General features: G+C 41.3%; 1 protein-coding gene across 1 annotated transcript in view; it reads right to left on the bottom strand.

Moving 5' to 3' along the window:
- The window catches only part of PCSK2 (proprotein convertase subtilisin/kexin type 2), a 107,644-nt gene that overhangs the window by 20,815 nt on the left and 59,896 nt on the right, over positions 1-26,933 (bottom strand). Inside the window, exons 6-8 of the mRNA XM_009476218.2 lie at positions 14,275-14,351; positions 7,558-7,646; positions 4,733-4,908 (exon numbers count right to left, since the gene is read on the bottom strand). Of these exons, the coding sequence (XP_009474493.2) occupies positions 4,733-4,908; positions 7,558-7,646; positions 14,275-14,351 (342 nt within the window). The remainder of the gene's footprint in view (positions 1-4,732; positions 4,909-7,557; positions 7,647-14,274; positions 14,352-26,933) is intronic.

Here is a 26,933-nt window from a genome sequence, read left to right as displayed (position 1 = left end):
CTTGATTATTTCTTTTTACTGCCTTAAATTCCAATAGCTGAAGCTGGAAAGAACTGGACTCATAAAATGGCAAATAAGAAACGTTTACTGGATGTTGCATTAAAGACACGATGTACCATAAAACATGGGTGGCATTAGTTCTTGAGCTAGTTACCTTTTCCTGTTTAAGATGACTGCTGATACAGTTCTGGATGCAAGGTACCAGAGAACAAAAAGTCTATATTTAAGAGAGTTGTGTTGTCACAGGAATCCCATCTACTATCCCTACCTCTCCCTCCAAGCTGTCTAGCCCTGAAAGTGGGTAAGCACAGGTCAGACAAGGGATATGTAAATCACAAAGCACTGCTTTGTCCAGCCACACCATACATAAAATGCTACCACCAGCTCACTCCCCCTTCTCTGAAATGAAAGTACCGCTCAATCAGATGAGATAGCTAGCTGTGCTCAACACTGCCGGGCTGCTTGGTCCTGAGCCCATCATCCTGGTTTCTTGCTCTGCTCTAAATTTTAGTTTGTATTTCTGCCCCTGCAATAAAATCCCTCCATAGCTCATCACAGAAATATATCTGCAAATATGTGACACAGAGTGATTAGGAGTGATGAAACTGAGCATGTGAGCAGCCTGGTCTTGGTGCAGGGCTAAGAGACAAGCCCAGAACAATGTTAGGTTGGTGATTTACTGAGACCGTAAAGAAACATATACCTTTTCTCCCTAGACCCCATAACCTGCAGCTGACCATAGATGTGGCTCAGATGAAGTCTAGAGGCCAGATAATAAAATCTCACTAAGGATATCAGTTTTTTGCTCCTGGCAAGTGTGTTTAGAGAAAGAGACTGAGTGACAGAGCGCATTCTCTGGATCTCTCTTTCACCAGACAGAACAGCATTTGCCCCTTAGCCTGCTGCGGACTACCCTAAGGGATATCTGTCTTGGACGCAGTGCAGCACAGTCTCCTGTTACAGCTGGCAGCCAGCATCAGGTGCCCCACAGCCAAGGGTGAGTGCAAGACCTCCTCATCAGGCAGGTACTAGATAGTCACAAGTTTCAACCTGGTCTTTAAAAACTAGAAGCTGTATTAAGTCCTTTCCAAGTACATCCCAAGTATGCGTTTTCTAGCAGCTGGAATTTGCACTAGGTAAGATTGATTGTCTGTGTCAAACCAGTGCTGGTAATTGCCAAACTGCTTGTGGATGTTTGTGTGTATGAAACTCTTTCAATCCCTATTTTCAAGCACCTGCTAATTCAGCTGTGAGCTCATTTATCTTTGCGGTGCAGCTACCACTATTCAGTGACCCAGTCACTCTGCTGACTACTGCCCCTGAACAAAAGTCATGAGATAACACAGTGAAGTGTAGATTGCACTAAAAATGAGTGAGATCGTGGCTTAATAACAAAAAGCAGCTTGAGTCCCCAATACCTTCTGATTACATGTATTACACTGACACCGAGTTCATGCACATGCTATCCCCTTTGTGTTCAGCCTTAGAAAAGCTGTTAGTAAAAGAGCCCATAAAGGCATTGCCAATGTGAATGGACAGATTCTGCTGTTGTTAATTACGCTGTTTTAGTGCTGCCTTTATTTATGCTATTTACCTTACAAGTGAAGAGCACACTGAAGTGAAGATAAGACTGAGACAGAAGGTAAGAACTAGCTTACAAATGCCAGGAACGGGAAATGGAAGAAGAAAGGTAAGAAGATGCATCAGCCTTAGCCCACCTGGTTATGGCTGCACGGCTTCAAGCCATAAAAACAGACATACAAAGAAGAAGTCTCACAGTTTCTGCAGTTAACGTCATCTTATCGTTATCAGGTGACTAGTTACCCCCGGCATCTCAGCAGCTCTGGAAGGAGGACTTCAAAAGGACATGACAGTGGAATGGAGTTTGGGGGAAGGATGAAACTCTTGTCAGCGAGTTTCTCCTTGAGCTGGGTTCCCACGTATGCTGGCAACAGAGTAAATGGTACCTGTGTCTGCCAACTCAGTCAACTGCATATTCCCCGTAAGAATTTCGTATCACTCCCACTTATTTATTTTTAGTTTATTGCATTAGAAGCAAGGATATTAATCTTGCTCTGTGCAAGATTACATCTCCTTCTAGGACATTTGAAAGTATTGCTTTTAGTTTAATAACACGTTTTTATTCTCAGCATGTTGCTTCCTCCCTGCCAATATTTCAGCTTCATCACTAATTCATGAACCATCACTGGTGAGAATCAGCCCTAGACTGAGAAAAATAATTCCTACATTTATTTGTCTCTCGGTTTATAAAACATACTTTTCTCTTTAATAAGAAGGGGTTTTATTCTGAAAAATGATCATAAATTAGATTTACATTTGTACAGTCAATAGAGAATTTGGTGCATATATTACAGACCTAAACTAGATAAAAGGATATGATATCATGATAGTCTTCCTTTACATGCAGGAAAGTCTGTAGTGGGTTTTTCAAAGCACCGCAGAGAGTACCCAGCATCCACTGACATCTTGAAATATCTTTAGAAAATCTGGCTCTCCACAGAAAGAGATGAGAACAAACTATACCCAAAAAACCTTCTATGACAGGAAATGTAGCGAGCAAAATAAGGGAGCAAAATAAAGCTATGATCACAATGCAAAGGGATTTATTTGGGATGGAGCTGCCTCTTTCATGCACATATTGCCAGGAGATAGCTGGGATACTGCCACTATAAAATTAAGCGTAATTGTCCCTGGACAACAATATCTTTCTTAGGCAGAATCCAGTATCATTCCTTCTGCTCTCTAATTCTGCAATGTCTGTTTGACATAACTGCTTTCCTAATGCAGGCTCTCCTCTTAATTTTATGCTTTCTGACAAGGTACAAAAGCAATCCTTCCCAGAGCACAGCTCACTGGCACCATTCTCTCTCCTTTGCAAGCATTCAACCCAAGAGATCGCAGGGCCCCGTCTGATCTTAATATTGCAAATTATTTCTTAAAGAGAATTACAAACATTTCTAAGGGGAAGGCATTAAAAAAGTAATATGCCCAACACTCCCAAGTATGGGACTATGACCAGACAATAAAACAGAAGAGAAAAATCCCTTCTCCTATACTTAGCATTTAAAGAGAAGGTTAATTCCAGTGTAACTCCACAAACTAAAGCATATGGTGATACCATAACAAGTTAATCGAAAGGTCTTTTAAATACCAAACTGCAAAAAAACATGACTACAGTTTAATATCTGCTGCTCTTGAGAAGGTAAAATACCTCTATGTAGTTCAGTTTGCATTCCCCTGCCAAGGTTATTAGTGCCTTTTCTGTTACTTTTAGATGAGTTCTGCATGGGAGGAGAATAACACAAAAATTATATGGGAATTATTCTATATTCAGAGTTTATGTCTGCTCCAAACAACATTAGTGGAAAGAAGATCAAGTATCCACTAACTACAAGACATCAAGGTATTGCTAAAAATATTTCAACTGTGTCGCATACCTAAGAGATTCTCCCCAAGACAGGGCTATTTAAGGGGATCTTTATGGAAACACTAGATAAATGAAAGAAAGTCATGAGAAGAAACACAGCTTGTGTAAGATGACTTCAGAGGGACTTTGAGCTTGTCAGAGGTTTGTAAAGCTTATACTACAAAACTAAGCAGAAAAGAAAAATTTGTGACAAGTCTTCCTGTGTTATTGCAGTACATTGCCAATTTTACGGGCGAGAGCATGAAGATGACTATAATTCATCTGTTATAGGCAAAACATTTGAGGCTTAGGATTTGAGAAAGCTTTAGATGCTTCACTGCCTACCACAGCAGTAGATTTAATTATCATGTCACAAAACATGGTAAACTGAATAGGCTGCTCACAGCGAGGTGGTGATGAAGAGTGGGAGAAACTGGCACAAGCAAGAGGAAGAAAGAATTCAGATCAAAAAATGAGTAATTGCGGAGCTCCCACACAAAACCACCCCAGATGTTCTGGGGAATTTCAGATCTTTTCATTATGGAAACCCATCTACAAACAACCAAGGGGAGGAGGCTCATTCCCTACAGCACCAGGAGCCGCTGTGGTTGTCCTGGCTGCATGACACCAAAGAGATGGAGACAGAGCCACACAAGGTTTGTTTGTTTGTTTTGGACTGATTTGTTTTCTTTTTGAGTTGTGGCACACATTTTACCCAACCTTCTAATAGAGTACAAGTTTAATAGATTCCAGGATGATCCTGACAGACCACAGACTATTCCTAGAAGGAGGTGGAAAGGTGGGAATAAACAAGGAGGCTCCTGCTACTGGGGAATAATATTACTCCATGGACATCTGAACAGTTGTGGTTCAATCACAGCTATCATGACCATGTATGAGTGACCTGAAAGACACTACCAATCCAGAACGATAATTAAACTGGTAGGCACACCAAAAAAGACAATGTGATGTCAGTAGTACAGCTGGATGTTTCAGCCTGGGGAATATTTACAGGATCAGGCTCTTCCAGCCTATGAAAAGCATATGTAAGCTGACTAGAGATAAACACAGTTCCATGCAAGAAAGCACAGTGTCCCGAGACTAAGCAATAAAAGCAATGCCACAATATTGCAGGGAGAACATCAATAGACCTTGGAATACGCCAAATGTTGGTACAGCTTACACAATTGCATTGTGTTCTGCAACATCTATGGGAGTACCATGTATTCCCAAGTCATTGGTTTCAGTGTAAGTGTGTACATATCATTCTGCCCCAGTACTCAGATTATTTAATAAGACTGTTACCTTGTTCACACCATCTGCCATCGCTTGCAGTGTTAGCTCTCTAGGTCCATCCACAGTCTTTCCGTTATCAGTTGGTCCCCAGCTGGCACTATATATATCTATGACTTGAGGCATATGACTGATAGAGGAAGCCTCAATAATGTCTGTCATAAACGGCTGGTCGAGCATTCGAATACCTGTAGATTCAATCAACATAAACATGAATTATGCATTATCCAGCACAAGATGAAATCTCAGCAACTCGAGAAGTCCCCCAGTTACAGGTATTTTAATTCACTGGCAGTTTCACCCACTCAGTAATCCCGCACTCGCCATTCACATTTCACCAGGGTGTGCTTACCCAGCAGGATGGCAGCACTTAAACATCCAGCCACAGCAATGCAGCGTGGCCCAGAAAGAGAAAGCACTTTATTGTTAGCTTTCTAATTACATAGTATTTTCCATCTACTGTTTGAAAACACTTTTAAAACAGTAGTAGTCAGCAATCTCACTGTTTCATAGCATGTAAATAGTATTAATATTATTTAAAATAGTATTTTGTAACAACTAGGGAAAAGGATTAAGCTCCCCTCCATCTCTAATTTATACTCAGTGATCTGTTGACTCTTCATTAGTTTTTCAAGTAATTTTTCCGTTTATTTTGGTTCTTCTCCAGAATTTAATCAGAGAGGGGAAACACACTACACAACAATTTCCTGGAAAATATCATTGTGTCAACATGCAGACGCAATAGCAAAATATGGCCAGTATTTAGATAAAAAAGCAAACTAAAACCTGCTTCCTTTAACCCGTACTGCAGTAGAAATCAAGTTAAATCAATACAATCCTAGGATATTCCAACTTCATAAAACCTTAAAGAGTTGGCCCTAAGCAAGCCAGAGTGTGACAAAGACAGCAGCGCAAGCCCTCACATCCACCATGCCCCCCACACAGGACAGTTTCACTGATAGCCAACCTCTCAGTGGCCTTTGGATGAGACCTGAGTAACCAGGGACACATTCCAACTCTCACTTGTAGCCTTGAGTTGAAGTTCAGTTTTTCCCAACAGTTTTAGGACACAGATGGGACAGAAATCAATACCACAGAGTCCAACAGTGTGAATGGCAGCAAGGACCCTGATTTAGAAACCAGTGCTTTTACTACATTCAACATGAAATCCACGTACCAAATGTGAGGCTGCAAAAAGTGGTATAAACTTCAAACAGAAACCAGACCAAAGCTGGATATTCCCGATATGCTAATTCAGAAATTACGAAGTCAAACTCAATGAGTGAGAAATCCCTTCATGTGCATGTAAAATGCAGACCTGCACTAAAACCACAGAATTAATTATTGACCCCAGGGAGGTGGAAGAGCAACAGGAGGAGCCAAGCCACATGGTTTGACTTTAGGGCAAAAAAGAGGTAGAGGAAGCAAAACACACGATGCCCCCAGATTTCCAATTCCACCTGCAAACATGGACCTTGAATCACAGCAGCAGCAGACTCTCAGCTCTCATGAGCTTCCAAGTTCCCACTGACCACACGGTGGTGCTACAGCTGTATGCTGTCCTCGGGCAGGAAAGGCTGGCTTTTCCAAAAATCGGTGGGGATTTTACTACAAAGTATGGAAAGCTGTTTGTAGGCTGTTGGTCAACAGAAAAGGCCTTCACCTCTTGATTTTTAAGCTTGAAGTTGTAGAGTTATACTAATAATACAGATGAGGTCCAGCCAAAATCCCATGCCTCAATTCACATTCCTCTAAAAGTAGCTATTGCCAGAATGTAAATTTTGTGAAATGTCCCATCCCTGAAGGGGACGTTACCATTACTGAAGAAAGGGGACAAGCACTAGACCTGCCTGGCCAGTTACTAACTCTCAGTGATATTTCTTGGGGTAACAGCTTAGCAAACATTGCTTGGTGCCCTTCTATCATGGAGATTCAGCTTTAGATTGTGTAGGTGACAGGTGAAATGTAGCCTTCCCCAGATTCTTCTGACACTGCGGTGAAACAGGGACTGGCCAAGCAGAGCAGAGCTGCCCATGCAAACACACTGTGAACCATTCCCAGGAAGCAATGGGTGCATCCACACTGGTGTTTTGGTGTGGAACAGGGAATGAAAGTGAAATTCATAAGCTCCTATGTCTGCTTGCTGTGCCTCGGTTCTCATCATGGAACAGCCTTCGAGTGGGAAAACTGGATTTCTTCAGATTAAACTAAACCGACACATGCTGTCCAAGAGCCTAGCTCACTCCAATCACTGTATTCAGTCTATCAGTGCAGACAAGAGCTGGTTAGAAGTAAAAATACCCAACACACCCAAGGTGTGAATGCTGGGCACTAGGCACCACCCATTTCATTCTGTGCATCTGCTCCTACCACTCTGCATTGTTTGTTAAAACAGAGGAAACCAACGACCACAGAGATTTACAGCACTGCAGGTCCTGCCCTGTGAGAGCCTAAAGAATAAGAGCAGCACGGGATTTGCCTTTTCAAATACTTTCTAAATGCAGCAGGAATTTATATTTTACTTCCTGCAAAATGAGATTTGTCACAGATGATTCTGCAACTACGCACTGAAAATCAAGTATACAAACAGGAGTTGGCATAAGAAGGAGCAGAACTGTTCCTTTGCAATGTTATTAAAGAGGCTATATAAGACCCTCAATTGAAAAGGCAAAGCCATGCAGAAATTCCTCTCCCCAGCTACTGTGAAAAGTAATAAACACATGGCCCAATGCCAACTTACAGTCCTGTCCTGGGCAATGCTCCCTGTCTCTGCAGGAGAAGTTCTGCCTGAGGCACAGTGGCGTATGGACCATTTACACCTTGAATTGCTACCGTACCTGCCACCTTGGAGTTATACGCAACTCCCACGCCGCAGATGTTGTTGTTGGCAGCAGCAGACACCTCTCCCGCACACCTCGTCCCGTGGCTGCAAAAGGGAAGACAGAGACACCACGTGAGCCCCAGATAACGCATGTGCTGCATTGAGCTGGATCACCGCGATCTGGTTTTTGCCTCATAGTCAGCTCCCAGCACTTCAGAAGAAAACCGCTCCATGGCAAACTGTTGAGTGCTGTACTTGGATACTCGGATGAGCTCATGCCCTCCTGAAGCAGGAGATAATCAATTTCCCCTCTGCAGTATGAGCACTGCTTGCTCCAAGGTTAACGTGCATAGTTATGCTTCATTTAGCTGTAAAGTTATTCAGACCTTTTCTTTTTAACTCTGTCAAACACGTTCTGCTTTGTTACCAACTATTAGTCAGTAGAAACAGTCCCTTGACAGAACAGCATAAAAGTAAGATCAATACTAATTCCTTTATTTTTGTGACTTGACAGCGTGATACCTGTTATTTTGTACCCCACAGAACAAAGTCTGATTGCCTTTTTGCTATTCAAACATGTATCAGGAGCGTATCACTGCCCACAAAAAAAAAATGCTATGGAAGGAGGTGGGTGCGATATTGAGCTGGAGTAGCAGAAGGGAGCCACAAGGGTCACTGCACTCCTCAGCAGCAGAGCTGTGGCCCGGCTGGCCAGGCCCACAGCTGGCCAGACCCAAGGCACGTGCATCCCTCTCCTCCAGTGCCTAATTCCCAGGAGAGCTGACAAGGTGCTCCAGCTGTCAGCTCAGGGAGCTACTGCTTTCTGCTCAAGTGGGAAATGTCTCTGCTCTGACACGGAGGTCCAGGTTAGGGCTGAGACACGGCATTTCGAGAACACTTGGCGTCTCTGAAGTGCTTTACAGCTCTTAACAGAGACCCTTTAACTGGCAGTGGCTCTGAGGCAGTCCTGCAGGAAGGCAGATTGCATTTTCCTTTCTTCTAATTCATCAGAGAAATTAAACCACAGAGAAGATAAATATGGACAATATAATCTGGTTTTAAAAAAATAGCACAGCAGCAGAGAAACTAGTGAAACCTGTGCTGCTGTCAGGTTTTTTTTAAGATGTTGAATCAATATGAATCCATCCTACTGCTCACATCAATCCACTCTGTGCATTAAAACTGGCATTGCTCCTATAGCATGCTACGGATTCACGCAATTAGCAGTGCTGTACTATAAAGGCTATATGGAGTACCAGATGAACCATCCCAGGAGGCAGGAGAATTGTTTTGTTTTAATCATCTTTTTTCTCTCTCTCTCCCCCTTTAAGCATCTCTGGCAAACGTGAGTGTAACATTAACAAAGTGGTGAGAAGCAACACATTCTTTTTCCGTCTGTACTTGGAAGAATATATTTTTAAAGGCAGCTCCATGAAAGAAAAATGACTGGCCTTGAATGTACACAGTGTCTTGATCATGAAAGGGTGAAGATCTCTTGCAAGTTCCCTTTACAAAGAGGCCAGAGAGGAGAACAATACAGATTTCTTATTCAACTGCTGGAGAAATTTCTTTCAACAATCAAGCAGGTTTTCCCTCATGCCCTTGTTCAAGGAACTGTGAAAAAAATATACCGTTGCTAGGCATTCATTATCTAGTCACCTGTGGGCTAGCTACAAGCCACGGAGCAGAATAAATGGCTTTGTTAAAAAATTGTCTTGACTGATGCTGGGGTGCAAAAAATCAGTGACACTGCCAGGTGAGCTCTTTCTCTCACAGAGGGAAAAAGCTGTCTTAGGACCTTCCTGGTGAAAAGATTTTATCAGAAGGTCCTCTCCCCGACCTCGCCTCCCCAGCTCACTGGCCCACATGATGGAGACTGCATGCAGACCTGTTCCAGCAACTCAGGGTTTAGATACCGTGCTGCTGACTGGAGGAAAAAAATCACATGTGAGTTAGTGGAAACGCATTTGGTTGAATTATTAATGGCAAATAGCAGACTTTTCCAGTTTAGCCCTATTTGCTGTTCATGTATCATTGATAAACCCATTATGGTTTCTCTGAAGTGACCCATTTCACAGGCACAAATCACAGCTTTTCTCTCCAACATTCAGCTTTTCACTATTATTTCAATGTTTAAAGCAAGGGGATAGAAAACAATTAAGAATATTTTCACCTATGAGCAAGTTACTTCAAAGGTAAACCATATAGTAGCATGCAGAGCAAGTTTTCCATAAACATTATATAAATGCAAACATTTTACATGAACATTCGTGAAAACCTAAGGTGGGAGAGGGTGATTCAACTGAAAGTCCGTTTTGTCTTCAGCTGGTTTAAATAACGTATCTGTACTAGTTATGAAAATTCCACTCTGCTTTGTCTCTGAAAACTATTTCTATTTCTAAAACCCACTGCCAATGCTATTGTACATGCCCTTTTATCGACACATTTTTTAAAAGAGTCAGAGGTGGCACAGATTTTCATTGGGGTTCGTTTTCATCTGCTTTGAAATGCTTCTGCAGACAGCAAAGGACAGGACTCATCCTTCCTAACTTCAGCTGTCTGCCGGGGGAGGGCTATGCAGAGCTGCAGTCTCAGTAGCTGGGACGATCTGCCTATCTTAACCACTTTAGTTGCTTGCACTGGGCAGCACTTAAACATGCTAAGTTCAGAAGGACACTTTCGTGGGGCAAATGCCACCCCCTTTTTACTCACCTGACATCATCAGCTTCTGAGCATTTGAGTGTTTGGGCAAGGGAAAGCGTTCCCCTACTTTGAGGAACGTGCCACTCTGCCTGCATCCAAAGATGCCAAGAGCCAGCAGTAGTGCTGTGGCTCCTTCTACGACACTTGTGTCGTAACACTGCAGATAGAAAGAGCTGCTAAATCTGTTTATACAAATTCTCAATTAGTATGTTGCTTCTATTGTATTGATTGAAAAATGAGGAGGAGGGGAGCAGGTGTTTTTACTCTGTTAATGAGCACTGTCTGGAAGCCAAGGGGAGTTCTTTCCTTGACTCAATGGTGTGTTGTTTGGATCCATAATAAGTAAAGGACCTTTTTACCTCTGAAGAATATGGGTTTCCAAGATAGTGAATAATTTTTGCCCAGCTAACTATTACCTGGATGAGAGAATATACAGAATACAAAGGCTACAGGAGTGGAAATAATTATTGGTTATTTTTATATCATGGCAGAAATTCATAATCTCAGTGCTCTGAGATGGGAAGCCCTGAGTCATGCCTTCTGCATGCTCCCAACAAGAAATCAGAGTGCTGTACAGAAAGGCCAAGCTATGTCTGACTCCTGTGGGTACCTCCACACTGCACAGCATGGTACACAGCAAGGTACTAACTGTGGTTCAGGAGGAGTGGGTCTTAAAAATCACAGGCAGCTCCCAAAGCGGTTCCTAAAAAACACCAAGTGCTGTGGAGCTGCCTCTGCTTTTGGGAACAGGGCTTGGTTCAGGCTCCTTCACTGCTCCTCAAGCTCAAACACAGCCCTGCCCCATGTTGCACCCAGTGTCCCCTATCCTGGCTTGGTCCCCAAGCTGTGGGTCTGAACACAGTCAAGCAGTCAGTACGGTGAGCATGGGGATAAATCCCTTGGCTGCCCAGCCATCTATGTGCCTCTCCCTCTAACAGCAGCCTAACTGCCCGACTGCAATTCCCTGCCCGAGGCACCACACCGTCCCCTTCCAAAACCCACCCTGCTTGGTTTCATAGGCCAGTGGCTGTCAGATGGAAAGGCCAAAGTGCTTCCAGCAGCCTTAAAAAGCACAAAGTGGAAGGGGAATCTGTGCTTACAAGCAGAGCAGCTGCGATTAATGAAATACTCCATGCAAAAACCTCTCCCCGTTTTTTCTTAAAGTCTAATGACACTTTGCACATGCAGCTGGCATCTCACAAAAGCCCCTTGGTTCATCTCTTTTAAAAACATTCCTCTGCTTCTTGTTCCACAAATCACTTGAATTGCTCACACAGAAATGTATTCTTTATGGAAAAAGGGATATTACGCTATCCTATTTTGAGTCTGATCCTCCTGCATGCATAAAATTCAATGGGAGATACATCACTGACTGAAAACTGAGCAAAACGGAGCCTTTATTGCAGGTTTCTCTGAATGGCTTTTCTGTGTCACTACTCTCTATTCAGACGCACCTTTGCAGCTACACAAATGGACAGACAGACTGTCATAGGCAGACGGTTGTAACCTACCAGTAATAATAATTCAGGAGTCAGAAGTTATGACAATAGCTTATATAAGAGCACATCAGCTTGATTAAGAGTATAGCCAAGAAATATGCAGAGAAAAACGTAGTCACAACCGCTCCTGAACAGCTGGATATGGTGTGTTGGTTTGCATCTTAGCCTGGAGAAAACATGAAATTTTGCACCTTAAAGCCTTCTTGAATTGTGCAGGCAGGAAAGGGATGCCTTACTCAATGTCTTGCTCCTGTGATTTACCTTGCAAGGCAGAAAATTCCCTGTCTCACCAAAGAAACCTCAAGGTACATGACAAAGAATACCGTACTTTCTAAGTATCAATTTTTTCTGGAAAGAATAATGAAGGAAATCAGCAAACAAATTCTGCATTGTTTTTCTGCTCCTGACTTGCCGACTTGAGCTCCCCATTCCCTCAAGAAAAAAAACAGAAGAACGTGATGCAGTTCCCTGAAAACATGAATCATGTTGTTCCCAATAATTACAGATCGGGTCACAGATGACCATGCTGCTCACCCTCGATTCTTCACACTTGGGTGCCTGAAGTCAGCCAGAGGCACCTGGGGCCAGAGACCGTAACCCTTGCCACATCCAGGATGCTCAAGGCCCGTTTTAAGAGACTTTAGGAGGTAACTCTGCCTCCAGGGCCACCTTGTAGATGAGGACTGCAAACTGTGCCCCACTATAAAATACTTGATAGCAGCACAGTCGGTGTTAATGGGGCTTGGCAGAACACACTTAGTTTTATGAAGTTCTACACTGAAAATGACAGAAGCTACCATTACCCACTAAAGCTAAATTTAATTTTCCTCCGTGCTGCTCCAGAGCTAAGTGATACCTTTCTCCTACAAAGATCCTTTGCATAAATAAAGCAAGAAGGGCAGCAGACCTTCACAAATTAGAGCCCTAGCCTTTCTCCGACTTTCCATTCACTAATTGGATTCATACTAGTTTGAAAGTGTCAGATGCCCTTTCCTGAAATGAAGGAGAAATCTCATTGGCATCTTGCTTTGGCTGAAAAATGGCAGGACTACAAAGGAGGACATCACAGCTCCTAAATCTGTTTGATCCATTCCAGGAAGCCTGCGTCGGAGGTGGGAGCACAGCTGCTCCACATCTTTGTTGTGCCAGTCTGACAGAACTAAAATTGATTTCTTCAGAAATAAAAACAAAAAACCCATCCAAAGCTCAGAGGCCATCCATGCACCCATACTAAGTTAGAGATGAAAACCACATCAAATAGGCCTAAAATATTTTTTGATAAGCACTAAGACTAAGGCCTGAAACCTTTAAAAGTTTTCAAACCCTCAGTGCTGCTGCTATGTAAATGCTGGCAACATCAATTATATTTGCATCTAGAAGACTTCTAGAAATTTCATTGAAAATATCCTGAAACAATTTTTACAAATTTACAGACCGTGGGGAGTATGCCGCAGAGCCGGAGATGCTGGATGCCGAGATCACCAGGTAATAAACACAACTTATGGGTGTGCCTTGGACTCTGCACCCTTGATTACATTACATCTTGCTAGGAGCAGTCAGCCTGACAGAACGGGCTTTTTCATGGGAGAGATGCAGAATCCAGGGCACAGAGCTTTTTTTAAAACTGTCGACACACATTTCTATTCCATTCTAACCAAAAATGAGTTTTGGGCAACAAAAAAGGTCACGTTTCCTAAAATCTGAAGCCTTTCCTCTTGGGCCATTCTTATTTATACCATACCTTGAGGACCAGACCCTCTCCTGCTGGAAACTGGCTAAGTTCAGAACATATTGAAGGAGGAGCGGGTCTTGTGCAATCATGATGTGTTCAGGAGAAATAACACAACAAGCACAGCTGCACTGTTCATTCCAGGTGTATAAACACAACAGAACAGGTTCCCAGTCAGTGTACAGGGACTTTAATTCCTCCATCAGCTAGAAATATCTCAGAATCAGCCCTGAAATGCTACCCATGTACTCTGTCCTTAAATCATGGTGAAAAGACAGATGATTTAGAACTTATGCAAGATTTAATTGTTTTTATACCATGCTGCTGTTCTGCCTCCTTAGTCTATAATCGGATGAAAAGACTTCTTCCCCCCAAAGCCTTCTCCTGTCTCCAGCTTACTCCCTTTAAAATTAGCTAGCAGTGATACTGCCTCAGACACAGTAGATGGGAAACCAGTCAAAATTGTATTAAGCATATACAGATTTGGGCTACAATAATGTCCTAGGATAGCTGACAGAAAATGGTATGTGGCTATCACCCATTCAAACAATTTACACGTATACTCTTCTGAAGCAGCAACTTCATTTATAAACCATAAAATGGTGGTTCAGCGTTATCTAGAGGCTACCTAAAAAAACAAAGTCAGAAGTAACCTCTAATTTTCAAGCAGTAGTGAGACTGCAGCGTCTGTTTTGGCAACCATAGAATTTAGCAGAAAACAGGCATTCCACAAATATCAGCCAATACTTATAGTTTCTTAAGCAAACCAAAGTGAAGAGCAGGCTGATCAAAACCCATTTACCTGTTAAACCAGTCATCTGTGTAGCGGGGGTAGGGGTAGGGATCATTACTGCTGAAGTCGTAGCTGGCTTTGGCATTCTGCAAAACACAAAGAGGTTCAGTAAATCAACAGAAAAACAGATGTGCGGGACAAAGTGGAACACAAACTGAGGGGGAGCTGAGAATCATTAGTAAACTTTTCCCTCTTCGTTCTGTGAGATGCATCTGGATGCAAACTGGTCCCTGTTGTGCTGTGCATTTCCCCCATCAGCAAGCCTAGGGAAAGATGCTTTCTGGGGTGCAAAGCCTCCTGTGGACCATTAGAATTTCCAAATAGCATGGCTAATTGTGAGGTGGTGTGAGCTCAGGCTGCTACTGAGGTACTGTTCATCAACACTTGCAAGAGTATTTAGGTGTTGTGCTACTTGGTGTGGCAGGACAAAGGTTAAACCCTATTTTCCAAGCAGCGGTGGAAGCGACCAGACACTTGGGACTTCCACCATAGAATTATTTTTTAAAAACTCATTTGTGGTACTACAACAAACAGTCAAATTTCTAAAAGCGTTTCAATGCCTAAGAATATAAGTTTCTCAAAATTCAAATGTGAAATCTGCATTAGTGGTCAGCACATACGCCTGAAAATCCCTTTGCAGATTTTCTTGGCCCTGTAGTTGTCTGAACAAATGCGGCTTTCAGGCGCTTTTGAAGAATGTCATCCCATGCCTCTGCTTTTCATATAAATCTAAATCATTCCTGATTTTGCCCCATCAGCAGAGTTAAGGACACTCAGCAACTTTTTGATGCTATATCTGAGAAGCAAATGGAAAGTTTCAGAAAGTCAAGTGCCATCTTCTTTCTTCTCTCTTAATGAAAAAATAAATAAAGGGTGACTGAAAATTAAGCTTTTAAAAATATTTAGAAGCTTCCTCTCAAGTGTATGTTCACAGAGTTTATATTTTAATAAACACCATACTCAAGGAACAGAATTATGTTAATTCTTAATTAATGTGTACTTGTATTCTTTTTTCAGATTTGGCTGAGCACGCTATTGAAGATAATTTGAGACTCGAGTATGAATAGCTTTGCTCCTAAAAACATTCCCCTTCAGCAGATTCTCGGTTCCTGGGGTACAGGAATAGACAGTCCATCGGTAGCACCAAAGTCTTTAGGTTTTGGATTCAAAACCCCTAACTCTCAAAGACTCTTATGCCAGAACAAAACAGGGACAACCTTGTCCTTGATCCTTGGAGGGTAAAACTAAGTATCTTTCAAGTTACTGTACAGTAATTTTTTGGGGTGATCATTTCAGAAAGCCTGGTTGCTTATATTCAGCAGGGATAATAATATTTTGCAGCATCTGAATGGAGCAGAGATCTGCTGAATGCCTATCACACGGTCTGATGCTGTTCTCCAGCTCAGATACAGCTGAATCCCTTCGCGAGTATCCTTATTGATCTCTTCATATCTCTGAACTAAGGCTCTGATTTTCAGCCTGAAGATGTCTTCCAATAACGTCAGCTACAGCCACAAATTCTCAGCTCTTCTAAGTCTCTGTGCCCAGGTGTATGTTTAATTTACCTCTTGTAATTACCACAACTGCTTATACAGTACTTTGAATGGCATAGATTTGTATGAGCTAAGAGTAAACAGAACATTACTTTTCAGCCAGGGAAAGAAGGGGAATTTGACAGTGGTCTATAAATCATGAATAGCACAGAGAAGGCGAACAGGGAGTTATTATTTACTACTTCTCATAATATAAGAACTAGTGGGAATCCATAGAAATTATCAGAGGGGAGATTTAGAAGCAGCAGAAAACAAGAAGTAGCACTTTTCCTCAGAACATGTAATGAGTTACAAAATTCATTGCCCCCCAGCAATACAGAGGTTAAAAGCCTGAATGAAACCAAAAAGTGGTTAGACAAATTAACAGAAGATAAATCTGGAAGGGGTATTAGATGCTGTGCTTCCTCCTTCTCCAACAGTCCACAAAACAGTGAATGCTAGAGGCTGGAAAGCCATAATCAGGTAGATACCACGCAGTCTCTGACTTGGTGAGCATACAGCTCCCCAAGCATCCACGACTGGCTGCTGTTGGAGGCAGGATCTTGAGCTAGAAGACTTTGGGCCTCACCCAGTTTGCCTGGCAGAAGCCATGTGGCACAGACATCCCAGCTCAATGCAACAGTGGGAGTTTGGCTTCTTCAGTGCCCAGGGGAGCTGTGGCAAGGATTTGCACAAAGGGCCAGGTTTCATCCAAAACAGGCAGTAAAAAGAAATTAACTTGTCAACAGAAGATCCAGTCCTGTTCTTTGTTAACGAGCATAGTATCTACTCCTAGCAGGACAAGCTGGAAAACCACATCCTATGGTAAAGTCAAAATAGAAACAATGATTCTGAGTAATTGGATCAGCAGATAAAACCTACTCCATCACAGAGTCTAGCTTGGCAACCTTTGGAGAGAAATGCATTTCAATCACAAATTAAAGAAATTTTCTTACGCTACTGCCTTGGACTAGACATGGCCTGGAAACTATGCAGACTGCAAATCACCAAGCTTAGTTCCAGTGATTTCAGATCGTTTCTTTCAGGTAGGTATGGTCTAATTCAGTATTAAATGTAACTAGTTCAATATATTGCCAGCTCCTTATTCAGTCAGAACTTCTGTTTTCACTCTAAAAATATTCTACAGATGAGAACTTAAACTCAGTCATGGGTCAGCTGTGGTTTTTTTCCCCATCTGGAAGAAATGCATTCCTACTTACATAGACCCTAAGCTCAAAGGGGGTCTGGTGAGGCTGATTTTTCAGGACATCATCAGACGTGGAAGCACCTTGTGGTAGCTATCAACTGCCCTTGACTCTAGAATTCCCTTGTGCAAAGAATTATGGATGGAAAAGCCCTTCTAGCTGTGCAGATGTACCACTCCTGTCCAGAGCAGTGACAGGCAAAGGGATTCCAGCACGAATGATTCAGCCACCCTACAGCAGACTGCAGTTCTGCTGTGTGTAAGCTAACCAAATGTCAGCTTATGGAAAGGTTGCTTTAGGCAGGCTATAAACCAAGTTGAGCAGTACTCTTCCACATCCTGTAGCTCTTATTTGCTTGATTTTGGATCACTGCACTCAAAGGAAAAAGATATCTAATACAGCAGGAACCATCCACAAAGTGCAAAATTAAGAAGAATTCTTGGAAAGAAAACAACTGCTGACTGCACAATTTATCTTCATTAGGGTCTTTGAGAAAAGACAGCGAGTTTCAGCTTCATGAAGGAATATTCCGCCCACACTATGGAAGCAGCGGAATGGGTAATGAAACAGCAGCGACAACTACAAATGGACTGCTTCAAGTTCCTAATTTAAAGATCAAATCCCCAAATATCTAAGCCTCAACCTTTTCTAATTTTTTTTTAAAGCATAAACCAGCGACAAATTAAATCCATTTCAACACTGGGCCAAAAAGGGAACTGCTTCAGTGGATAGCTAAAATATTTCATCTCGTGTTTTGGGAAGTGAATATTAAAATCTGTAGTCTGCCATTCTCCTCCACAGGCTGGACTCCCCAGCAGGCAGTAAGAGGGAATGTATTGCTAATATGGAGATTTAATCAGGGTAGGAACCCCAGAGGTGGCAACCAAAGCCAGTGCAGATGAGGATCTCCAACAGCACACTGAAATGAAAACATTTTGCTTTTCAATTCAGGTGATTCAGTTTCCAGTTTTAATGCCAAACTAGTCTACTGGCAGTTACGTCTCTTAGACTTGAAGGGTCTAATATTTGGTTTTCAATATCCAAGGTAGTTGCCTGTTTTTTTCCTCCGGGTAGCAACTCAAGCCACCAGTCTTAGGCACTGGTAACAGACTGCAGTCTAGCCTTAGACTAGTCATTAGGCATACAGTGCTAGAACGAGATGAATCCTATCCCCCGTGTTCAATCAAAACCAGTTCGCTGTTGCAAAGCGATTTGAACCTGATGTTTATCAGTCACCATCTATATGCAATTACTCATAAATAATGCCTATTATATAATAAAAATGCTATTACAGAGAGGAATGGTAGTGTATTTTAAGGCATATCTCTTACTTCTACTTTCTAGCATCTACTCCAAATAACATGCTAACAGAAGAGTACTGGATCAGATGATAAGATTCTTTCAATCATTTACTAAGTAATGGCTTGTATACCACGACACAAATAGATTGCTTTTGCCCGTGTATAAAATTCTGCTTTCCTTAAACATAAGCTTAGACCGGCGTTTTCCAAAGAATTGCCCTGTACTTTTTAAAATACATGCAGTAAAATCTTCCGTGTAAAACATTCATTATGTAAAATATGACAATAACAATAAATCAGTTGTCCCGTGTGTTGCTCAGATCTGTAATAAAATTATGTACCTTGAATAATGCAGCAAGCCCATAAATTTTTATAGGGCTTTACAAGCCTCTGAAGAGTAATTCACATATACTTCTTTTTTTCTCCGTAACTCGGGAAATGTGCCTATGCTCACATGCTAGTCCAGGAGACAAACAATTAAAGACACATATCCCGTTGGTTACAGTCTGATTCTATTCATGACGTTAAAGCACTGGTGAATTTAGCCCAAAGATTTGTATCTTTTAAAAGAAGAGAAACATTTTTAACACAGGTGGCATCTGGTCTTACCCTCTTCAGGCAACTGCAAATCCTCAGAGATCTGAGGCAGAAAGATACCTTTTGCTTGTTTGATTTCTTTACTGATCCAAAGAGCGAGCAAACCCCTGGGCTCAAATTACAACATAAAACATCTTGGAGAAACTGTACTAAAATAACACTGAACGTCATGTGGTAGAAAATGAAATTCAGTTTTGTACACACAAGCTTAAGAAAATGGAATATGCTCACCAGGAGGCAAAAAAAGGAGGCAACGTGATATTTTGCCTAGGAGGGGTGCTTAAAGGTCATTAATGAAAAACAGAGGTGCTGTTGCTACGTCAGTAGTCATACAGTAAGCCCCCTCCTCTCTGCCATGGGAAGCATGCTGTTCTATTTTGTTGTGGTTTGTGTTTGTTTTTTTTTTAAATGGAAATGAAAAAACCCTGCAACTTCTTAAACAGCTCTACCTCTACATGAACTAATTTACATGTCCTACATCACTATCCAGCAAATTCAGAGCTGCATGCAAGACCTTGTCAACACCGAGAGTATACCCACAAAGTAATGGGCTACGTTCAAAAATATTAACCTTACAGACTGAAGTCCCTGCTGGTGAATATCATCATCTCCCTCCAGAAACATAAGCCTTTTACCCAGTTCTTACAGGTACATCATAAAAGTGAAAATACTCAGCCAGACAACACCAGCCAGATCTTGAATAATGAATAAGACAGCAGCACACTTTTCTGCCATCCTCCTTTTCAAAACAGTCACAGAATAACACATCAGAGCATCATTTGAAATGGATGAAGCAGAGAAGTGTGCTGGGTCCTAAATAATACTTGAATAATACTACAAACAACAGGTGACTACTGCTTAATTTCTAACAGTAGAAATATTTCAGGCAACAAGTGGTAACAATTCCAATAATCCCGTTATTAGAGTTCATAGGAAGGCATGTTCACTGTCTCACCTCTGATGCAGCGGCTTGTTTTGCAAAGCTGAAACTTTTTCACTGCTTAGGTTTAAAAACAAAAAAACAAAAACGCAGCTGAGAAAGACACGGGGTCTCCTGTTAACCTTTCTATTTATCTTCATTAAGGTAGCATTACTTTTAAAGTAACAGTTATGAAGAAAAATTGCTTCACTGAGATCATCTTGCATTGTGTTCTTTTTCTAGATTAGACAGATTTCCTTTGTCAAGTAACTGATGATCTCTACATATCACTTGGCACTAGGGTGTCACACAACCTCTTATTTTACTTTTTCCCCACTAATTTCTTTCCTAATCCCCCTGCAGACAAAATGAGAAAACCAACACAAGTTACACTGCCGGCTGGGTGCTCTTCAGCATGGGAGCATCTTCAAAAAGGAAAGCTGCAGCTGAACAAACTATTTCACATAGGGATAAGGCACCTGGGCGGTATATCAGCGCCGCATACCACACGGGTAGATCTAAGCACAAACTTTTTCAAGCTTCAAAAAAGAGAGGAAATTATGAAGTCCATTCTTGGGTACCAAGACTGTTTAATGTTTTCCCAGTATAGTAAACCAAATGGAAGTCCAAATGCATCCAGCTAAATGCCATCTAAGTCTCTGTGGCTGTTTGCTAATGCTTGGCTCAGAGGTCCACAGTCAAATAGGACCAAAACGAAGAATCACAGAGACTCAGAGAAAATTTAGATCGGGCAGATTTTTTTAAGAAATGGAGAATTTTTTTTTTTCCTAACAAAGTTTTATAACTAAAACTAGCTTATTGAAATACCCTCCGTTTCTTCTTCCCCGCGTCTTCACCTGACATAGGAAAAAGCAGAAGAAGTTGAGGCAGGCATAAGACTATTATTAAAAAGCAAGCAGCCAAATGAACTTACGCTTATAACAAAGAGGCTGCTTCACAATTCACCTCTTGGCATTCTTAGCCTGCTCCACAACGTTCAGGTTGATGTGGAGGAAACCTGAAGCACAGCACCAGTTGTTCATTACTCAGAGCCAGAGCTCTGAAGGCAAAAGCAAGTTAACCTACAAAAAAATGAAACCTATTTCTGCTCAGCCAAACATTCCTTAATTTTCAGAGAGGATACACAAGAATTTTTAAGCTGTACCTGCAACACACTGAAAGGGTACTGAATGTTCACAGGGAGGCACATTGCTAAGACAATTCAATTAATAAAATAAATATAAATTAAACAACTAGTTACTATTAAAGATTTTCAGGGCAAGCAGCAAATGTAAAGCTTTAAAGCTTCAGACTATGGAATGAACTCCTTGATTTCTTTAACTCGGGGGGGGGGGGGGAGAAAAAATTGGCATCTGAGTGGCTAGATATATGAGCCATTGAATTATTTTATCATAATAGCAAATACAAAGAGTGCAATGACTTTTACTGAAAAACACTGTGAACACACACTTCATCTAGCTTTAGTATTCCATTTTATTAAAAACTTGGCCCACATTCCCTCTCCAATACGTGGATTTTTTCCCCCTTCATATACTTTGGTTATGTATTAGTGTGACCTACTGAAGTTGAGAGAGTAATAGAGGTATAAAGCTGGCAGCAGAGAAATGAGGTTCAGGTCCATTATTCTTAGTTATATTCCTGTAAGGAATAACTGACAAGTTCGTCAGTACATCAAATATGTGCGGGGTGCTGAGCTGCAGTAAAGGTTGTGTTTGCAGTGTTTTGATGGCAGCCAGCACTTACAGCCTCTTGGAGGGATGAGCTGGAAGAGAAGGGGAGCTAAGCCCTCTTGCTCTTCTCAAAGCCCACCAAAATCTGCCACGGGCTCTCCCACCAAACACAGTAGGCAGGATTCAGATCATACAAAGGTCTCTTTCTTTAGCATCACATGGTGGATAAAGGACAATTTTATCCCTTGGTGGAAGAAAATCTACAGCTCAGAGTTTGCAATACAAACTTCGCAGTCATTTGAACCCAGCTGTTTAGCACGACATGGTCTGGGTGAAGAGCGGCCACTTGTTCTGGGAGAGCAAACGCTTCCCTGCTGCTGCGTGTGGTTACCGGGAGTTGGCACCGACATGGCTCTCCGTGACTGCAACAGGCATCGCAGTCAGAGTCATTAAAAATGGATCAGTTATCAGCAACGCTCACAGCACAGTGCCGGAATAGTGGACATGCGGTTATAATGCCACTCATAAAACAAACTTGGCAGGATGTCAAGGGTGCCCACTTTAATGGGTTACACCAATCATGTTGTGACAAACCAAGCAAACTGCGGCTTTGCAGAAGAGGGAAATCAAAGCGGCTTAGACGTTTTGGGGAGTTAGCTACAACAGACAGACCTCGTCCATGGTGGTTATGGAGCGGGGAGGACAGGGAGAGCTATTCTGGTGATACAGAGGAACTGAAAGTAAGAACAGATGAAGCAGGAAAGCGGTTGGGTATTTTCCTTCTTCTGAAAGGTTTCTCAGCTGACAAGAGAAGAACCTATTAACAACTGCTCGACTGGTGTTTCACCTAAATTGCATGAATACGGAAGACGATGAATGGACACATAAAAATGACATTGTAGGTGAATCAAAAGCAAGCGAACATTTCAGAGAAGAGACTCTGCAAACTATTACCTACGTTTCTTTTGTCACAAAAAGCAAACACAGGTTGACTTACATGCCTTAGAGTTAGAAGGTCTTTAAGATCTACTCTGTTTTATTCCAGTTGCATGTTGACCTCATTAGTATAGTTTGAGAGCATTCCAGGGGAGTATTAATAATGTGACTAATATCTGTCAAGACATGCTGGGTTCTCAGGGATTTTAATGGACCAATTTATATGCTTTTGCATTAATTAAAAAGTTTGCATTGTTTATTCCATGTGGAATCAGCAAAATCTATGGACAGCTACATCCAAAATTTCAGGGAGAGAAGCTGGGATCTTCAGAACATTCTCATGTAAATCCACACATATTACATTTTGCAAGTGTTTATGCTTTTAAATAGTACATGATCGTTCCAGGTTCTTCTCTTAAAGATTAGTATATTTGATTATAGCTAATGTTTTCACAGTAACTTAGTGGATGCATAAATTTAAGAAATGTCCTACACATCATTAGCTGACTGAAAGAAAGATTCACAATTACATCAGTCAGACATGGTATCACTGTTCACTAATTCTGCAACTGAGTGAAGGGCCACTGAATTAAAGTGCTTTTGTTTCTCACAAGAAGTAATTCTAAAAAACACGTGCTAGCATTGAAATTATGAAGTCCTTGAACACAGCACAGCCTTTGTGTTCTCCTTTGTACATATTCAAAGAAAGATTCACCTCCTTTAATAAAATCCAGACCACAACCTGCCTGCAGAACACTTCCAATGATCCCCAATCTACATCAAAGCTTATGAGTAAGGACAGCACAGGGACCGTGTGACTGAGGTATGCGCTACCATATGCATTTAACTTTCACCAAACAACAGCTACTCAGCACTGGAAGAGGCTGAAGTTTCATCAAATAAAAGCTCTTGTTCTACAGTAAAACATGTTATCGCAGGCAGTCAGGTTTCCACAGCTCTTGGTATCATTGTTTGCTCAGTTGAAGCTAGGAAGCCTATGCTTCTTACTGTGATGATTAAAAAAAAGGAATACACAGTAGAAAAAACATTACAAACCTGTTATTTGTATGATCTGCCAAATTTCTGATTGCTCTGAACTTAATGGAAAAGCTACCATTGACTTCAATGAATCCAGTATTTTATTAGACACCGTGCACTGCTATTCTGTTTTCTGGTAAGAGATGTTCATTATGCTTATTGCTTCTGTTGGGAATGCAACAGAAATGAGGAACATTATATTTAAATCAAAGCAAACTGAAATAGGGCAGGCGTTTAAAAATATCTTAACCACCTACATAGCTACTGAGAAGTAAAATATTAATACGGAGAACATAAATGCATACAACTAAAATCAAACAATGCAAAGCAAACAACTGTGTCAAGATGAAGTGCCAGGACAGAAAAAATTGAATTCGTTTCAAAAGAACCAAATTAATTTACAGGCACAGTGAAGGAGAGGTGTTTAAAGTATTGGAGGTCATCTGCATCTTTATCTACGCTATTTAGGCTATTATGGTTTTGCAGAAAAAAGCAAACTCCTGGTACCTCTGCTCCCCTCTTCTGCAAGTTTGGCTTATCCAAAGGGCTTGGCCGAAACTCTCCTTCTAAAACCAGTTGCATGCCCACTAGTTAACAGGGGGTTTGAGACTCTCCTTCCCAAAATCAAAATCATAACAGGGCCTGAAAGTCTCTCCCTAACACCTGCCAAATTTTGATGAGGCTTTATGAGGGACTAGTGTTCCCCACATGCACCATCTCATTCAGACTTCCCTGGTGATACCTTGGTAGCCAAAATGTAACTACAGCATGAATTTTAATTAATTTCCACTTCAATACTGATGGATATTCAGGGATTTCAACACTGGTTAGTGTCTTAAACAGTATGAGCAGTTAAAATAACTATTCTCTGAAAAACAGAAAACAAAAAAAAAAAGGTTCCAAATGGAAAAAACTTCAAAAATGTTTTTGTCTTTTTCAACCCAAGATGTGGTATTTTCACTGTGGGGAAACAGCAGCTCTTTATTTAATTTTGTTGAAACTGGTTTTAAAATTACATGGTGCGCACTGCCTCCAGGGGACTGTGTGTCTGACCCTGTTCTCCCAAGTGGACCGTGCACCAGAGTGGGATTTTGTTGCTGCCGTTTTAATTCAGTGTGTTCTAGAGATCAAATATTTAAAATGAGATTGAACTGATCAAAAATAAAAATATTTCACTTTTATTTTCCCATGGACACTTTGATTTTATAAAACACTCATCTTCTCTAGCAAAAATATTGTTCTAATGGAAGATTTCTGGCCAGTTCCAAAAGCTAATTGGTCTGCAGAAAGGGAGATAAAAAACCAAAACAAAGCAATGCCAGGTCACTCCATGGCAAACAGTGAGGACTAACATCTTTCCTCTACTTTTCTTGTCCAAATAAAAGAAGAAAATATTTCCAAAAACTTTCTTGGAGAAGTCCTGGAGAGAGGCACAAGCCAATTTCAAAAGCACCAGCCAGAACTGATGCAGTAATGTCCTTATCTGCTCTCTTTCACCCCTGTGCATTTCTCATTTCAACAATCTTAATTTACTTTCCACAGATAATGCTTTAAGTGAAAATTAATACCACTGCTTAATGATTAAAGCTATTAGCCACCTTGCACTTTCTCAGTGTGCAGCTGATTAATTAAGTACATTGATTATAGAGAAAAATAAATGCTGCGGACAACGTGTGGTCTTTAGCTTGCAAAGCGAGCGTCTTTGGCACCATCTCACACTGCTTGCACACCCGGCATGCATTTAACTTGAAGATTATCCCTTTCAGGTAGTTCTAATATAGAATAAAGCTGGAAACTTTTTGCAGCATTCATTGCTCTGAAAACAATCTCGGGCAAACGCCACTACAATATGTTAGCATCTTTCTGATTCCAAAGGAATTGTGCTTTGAGGATATTTTATCGCCAGTATAAATCAGTGCATCCCCCTGAAGAGGCCAACATCAGCGGAGCAGTGCCAGCTCCAGCTGTATAGATGGTGCTAAGCACCAAGCCCCAGAACTTGCCAAGCACATTCAGGGTCCAGATCTCTCATAACGGGCTTGAGCAAAGCAGTTAGCATGACATCTTTCAGTGTGAGAAATCCAGTTTTCAGCTGCAAACACAGCTCTCTATGTGACACAAAGAATCTCTTCTTAAGGCAATCACTTCTCTTTCACAAGTTGCAACCTCCTTTGCAGAAAAAGCCTCTTTCTATGCTCTCTGGCCATATGAAATGATCCAGAGGAGAAACAATCTTCAAATTCTTTTTGCTGTTCCATCTTTTTAATTGAATTGAAAGCTAGAAAGCTTTGATAACATCTATGATTACAAAACATTTTTATCTTTCACGAAGTAAGAAGACACTGACATCTCCTTTACACAGCTCCACGGCTTCTCTCTCCCGTTAGCAGTGCTCATATTAAGTAGCTATAAGGCAGAGAAGAGGAACTATACAGCCATCTTATTTAGACTGCAGCACACGAGCTCCACTGTAACAAGTACCTGCAAGAACAGTTACTGTCAGGAGCAGGGGAGGAGGAGAGGACTGTTTGCGGGACCCCATTATGTTTTCCAAGATGTGAAGCATTTTCTGTATGTGGTAAACCCAGCACAGCCTTCCAGGTACACAGAGAACCTCATTTGCCTGGTTGATCTTATCAGAGGAGGCATCATCTCTTTTTTTAGCCTTTCATATGTTCAGAGAAAAAAAAACCAGACTGCACAGAACAGAGAGGTGAGCCCAGAAGCTGATCCTGCACAGAATAACAGGAAAAAAAATCACCAACTCTGAAACAGGTAACTTCATTTTCTTCCCAGTAACTTCTAATTTATGCCGGTGAAACTTCATTGCCTTGCACGTCTTGAATGATCATCTTCTAAATGCTAAAACCAGCCTCCTAGCTGTCAGAAGCCAGCCGAGCAGCATAAACAGCCCAACAGAAGGCCATCAGTTTCGGTTGCTAAGGCATCAGTCAGCCTGGCATTGAAACACTTGATCCATCCTTCTATCCTGGCGAAAAAGAGGTTTCATTTTGTCTCAACAATTTCTTGATGAAATTTCTGCCACGATCTACTTTAACAGCATCCATCAAACCGTGTGCTTACTAGATTTTCAGTGTTAGTAGAAGGATGTTGGTAAATTTATCCCAGTTTTTTGGTTGATAATTTTTAATTGTTATGGTAGTGCTTATTTTAGAAAATCTATTAGCAAAAAACCCAACCCCAAAGCAATACCAAAAACCCAAATAAAACCAAACAATCTAAAATCCAATTAGCGCTGAAATATCTGAAACAGTTTATTCTGTCCCCTATTTCGTGATAATGTAAGCATTATTTCAACATTGCAATTAAAAATAGGTACTAGCATCAATGGCCAGCATGCAGAGTTTGCCCGTAAAATACCTTTGATGTATTAGCAGTAAAGCTTTATTGACATTAAGTGTCTAGTGCACGTGCTCAATAACCCTTTG

This window comes from Nipponia nippon, unplaced genomic scaffold, assembly GCF_047370975.1.
Source record: "Nipponia nippon isolate SJK-2023a ecotype South Korea unplaced genomic scaffold, ASM4737097v1 scaffold_4, whole genome shotgun sequence".
Classification (NCBI taxonomy): Eukaryota; Metazoa; Chordata; class Aves; order Pelecaniformes; family Threskiornithidae; genus Nipponia; species Nipponia nippon.
Note: the sequence above shows the minus strand (reverse complement) of the source record. Positions and strands in the feature narration are given on the sequence as shown.